This window comes from Pelmatolapia mariae, unplaced genomic scaffold (genome assembly GCF_036321145.2).
Source record: "Pelmatolapia mariae isolate MD_Pm_ZW unplaced genomic scaffold, Pm_UMD_F_2 NODE_ptg000629l+_length_20737_cov_1, whole genome shotgun sequence".
NCBI classification, from domain to species: Eukaryota; Metazoa; Chordata; class Actinopteri; order Cichliformes; family Cichlidae; genus Pelmatolapia; species Pelmatolapia mariae.
Window position 1 is genome coordinate 1 of NW_027052312.1, and position 2,664 is coordinate 2,664.

General features: G+C 44.3%; 1 protein-coding gene across 1 annotated transcript; it reads left to right on the forward strand.

The window, feature by feature from the left end:
• Positions 1–630: 630 nt before the first annotated feature.
• Positions 631–1,975, forward strand: LOC134623405 (ankyrin repeat domain-containing protein 9-like). The gene has a single exon (XM_063468563.1). The coding sequence runs from the start codon at positions 674–676 to the stop codon at positions 1,556–1,558; it is 885 nt and encodes a 294-aa protein (XP_063324633.1). The 5' UTR covers positions 631–673; the 3' UTR covers positions 1,559–1,975.
• The last annotated feature ends 689 nt before the right edge of the window (positions 1,976–2,664 follow it).

Consider the following 2,664-nt stretch of genomic DNA (forward strand, 5'->3'; position numbering starts at 1 on the left):
ATCTTACTCACCAGCTTGTTCGTTTACTGTACATTTTATACACAGCTCTGTAGATTTGATACATAACCCTGTACATTTTATACATATCTCCGTACAATTTTTCTATACATACTCTGCACATTGTTACCCGTATATACCTGTGTATACGAACTTCGGTTGCTTATGTTTACCACCTTGTGTCTCCCTTTTATACTTTATTTTCCCTTGCTGTAAGAGCTCTGTAACACCGAAATTTCTCATCCGTGGGATAATAAAGGTTTATTCTATTCTATTCTATTCTATTCTATTCTATTCTAAAGAGCTGCGAAAAGTTGTAGATTAGTAAACGTAGCATCAGCACCAAAATGCACTTGAACATAGATGTCAAAGTAACTTGTCTATTCTTTATCCTTCCAAGGATGCAGCCCAGCCCCCGAGTTTGGACACAGCCCTTGTAATCAGCTCACAGCTCAACTGTCAATAAAGTTTGTAAAACCTTTTGACGTTTGTACGCTGTGCGCATGCGCCCTCGCACAGTACTGCAGAGGGCTCCAGCAGCTACAGGAATGTCGGTTATTTCAAACACTGACTCAGTGGGTCCCTGGACTCGAGCTTCTGTTGGGAAAATGGTAGTTTCTGGCTCTTGTGAATGAAACCGTGTAAGGTGCTTGGAATTTATATCACTCGGGTTGCCATGGCCTCTTTAACCGTCACTTCGGAGGCTCGGAGCGTCGAGAAGCATCGAAAGTCCTTCTCGCTGCTCTTCTACCGGGCCGTGCGGGACCTAAAGCCGGTCTGGATGTTGGAGGACATGCGGACGATGGAAACTTTTTACTTGGACGAGGACTCTGGTCAGAGGATTTACAGCCCGTCGGAGGCGTTGCTGTACGCTATAGTTCATGACCACCAGGCGTACGCTCAGTACCTCCTCAGCCGATACACGGATGAAGCGCTAGCAAAACCCGGGGAGCGCTTCTGCCCCTGTCCGTCCTCCGCGCCTCACCTCGCTATGGCTGTTCGCTACGACAGACGCTACATTCTTGGCCTCATCTTACAAGAAACCCACCGTATAGCCAGTACCCCGTCCTACACGGACCGAGCCGGGTGTTTTCACATCGAGGACGGAAGAACCCCGCTACATCTGGCTTGCGAGCTTCTGCGTCCCGAGGCGGTCATCTTGCTCCTGGGGAGCGGGGCGTCCCCCTACGCCCAAGACCACAACGGCCTGACCCCGCTGGACATTACTTTGGAAAAGCTCAGAGACTCCACGGTGGTCAGAAGTGGGGAGAAAAGGCGGTGTCTGGACAACCTGCTCCTGTTTATGCCAAAAGTTCGCTTCAAAATGAAGGAAGCTCTGGTTAGAGAATCGGAGCGCTGGAGCAAGGTGCTAGGCGAGGAGACCTACCTGTACCTGTCGGGAAGGAGCCCGGCGCCGTTGGTTCTCAGCGCCATGCAGACTGTTCTGCAGCAGCTGAGCCCTGCCAGCTTTCCGGACAGCCTACTCGAGCTGCCCATTCCCTCCTCCCTCAAACCACCGGGACTGCCTGTGAGCCAGCGGCACAGGCAGAGGGTGGTGTAGCATCAGTGACACATGCATGCCCTGTTTGGATACTGCTGTTTTAGCATGCTGTGTGTGAGCATTTGAAGATCCTGTATGGCTATTATAGGCCTGAACAGATAAAACACTAACAGTCAGGGAACAAATAGACTAAATTAATGTGATCTAATGATGCAACATAAGCCACGCTGATTCCACGGGAAGGAATAAAAAAGCCATACTGTAGCGTTTCACATTGATTCAGGTGCCATGAATCATTTATGTGTCTATGAAATGTTGTATCTAGTAATGATACTGCAAGTGTATCATATCAAAAGGATGAACAGACACTAATACTGACCTGTGTTACTGATTAATTTAATTTATTAAAATGATGGTATTTATCAGCAACATAAAGTAGTCATAAGAAAATGATCAGGTGACTTGAAAACGTTTTGGATCTCTGTCTTTGAATAAATACAAATTTAAGTGACTGTCTTCCTGGGCCTTCATTGACAGAACATGTTTGTTGCTAATGGAAATTAAGAAGGGGATGCATACTGTAAGGAATCTAAGGAGCTTGGAAAGAAAAAGTGCCTCCAGTTCTGAAGAAACTGAACTGGAGAAGCTTCGAGAGGTCAAACATCGTCAAGAAACTTAAAGAAGTCCAGTTGCTTTTCTTTCCAAACTCCTTGTTTTACTATGACCTGGGTGACTGACAACCTACACAGACAGTAAGTTAAATATAATTATTAACGTAACAATGATTATTAAAATTAAAGCTTTTAGTAGTATTCCATTTGAAAAGGTTTTCTGAAACTTCACTTATTTGTTGGTACACAGAAGGTCTGATGCAGTTTGTAGATGAGAAACAAATTCAGCCTAGAAAACATTTGTATGTACAGTGTACACAAGGATTTGTGTGTTTGCATATAGACTAACCAATACTAAAGCTGAGGATATTTCCTCTATTTGTATTGTATTTTAGCTTAGTGTTCCAAGCTCACAAAATTGTTTCCAATTAAGTTTGTTTTGTTTTGGGTTTTTCTTGGTCTGGTTTTCATTTAATATTTCTATTTCATATTTATGATAACCTTGGTTTTGAACCTGCTGAAGGCTTTTCAGGAGGTAATACCTGATAATGACGA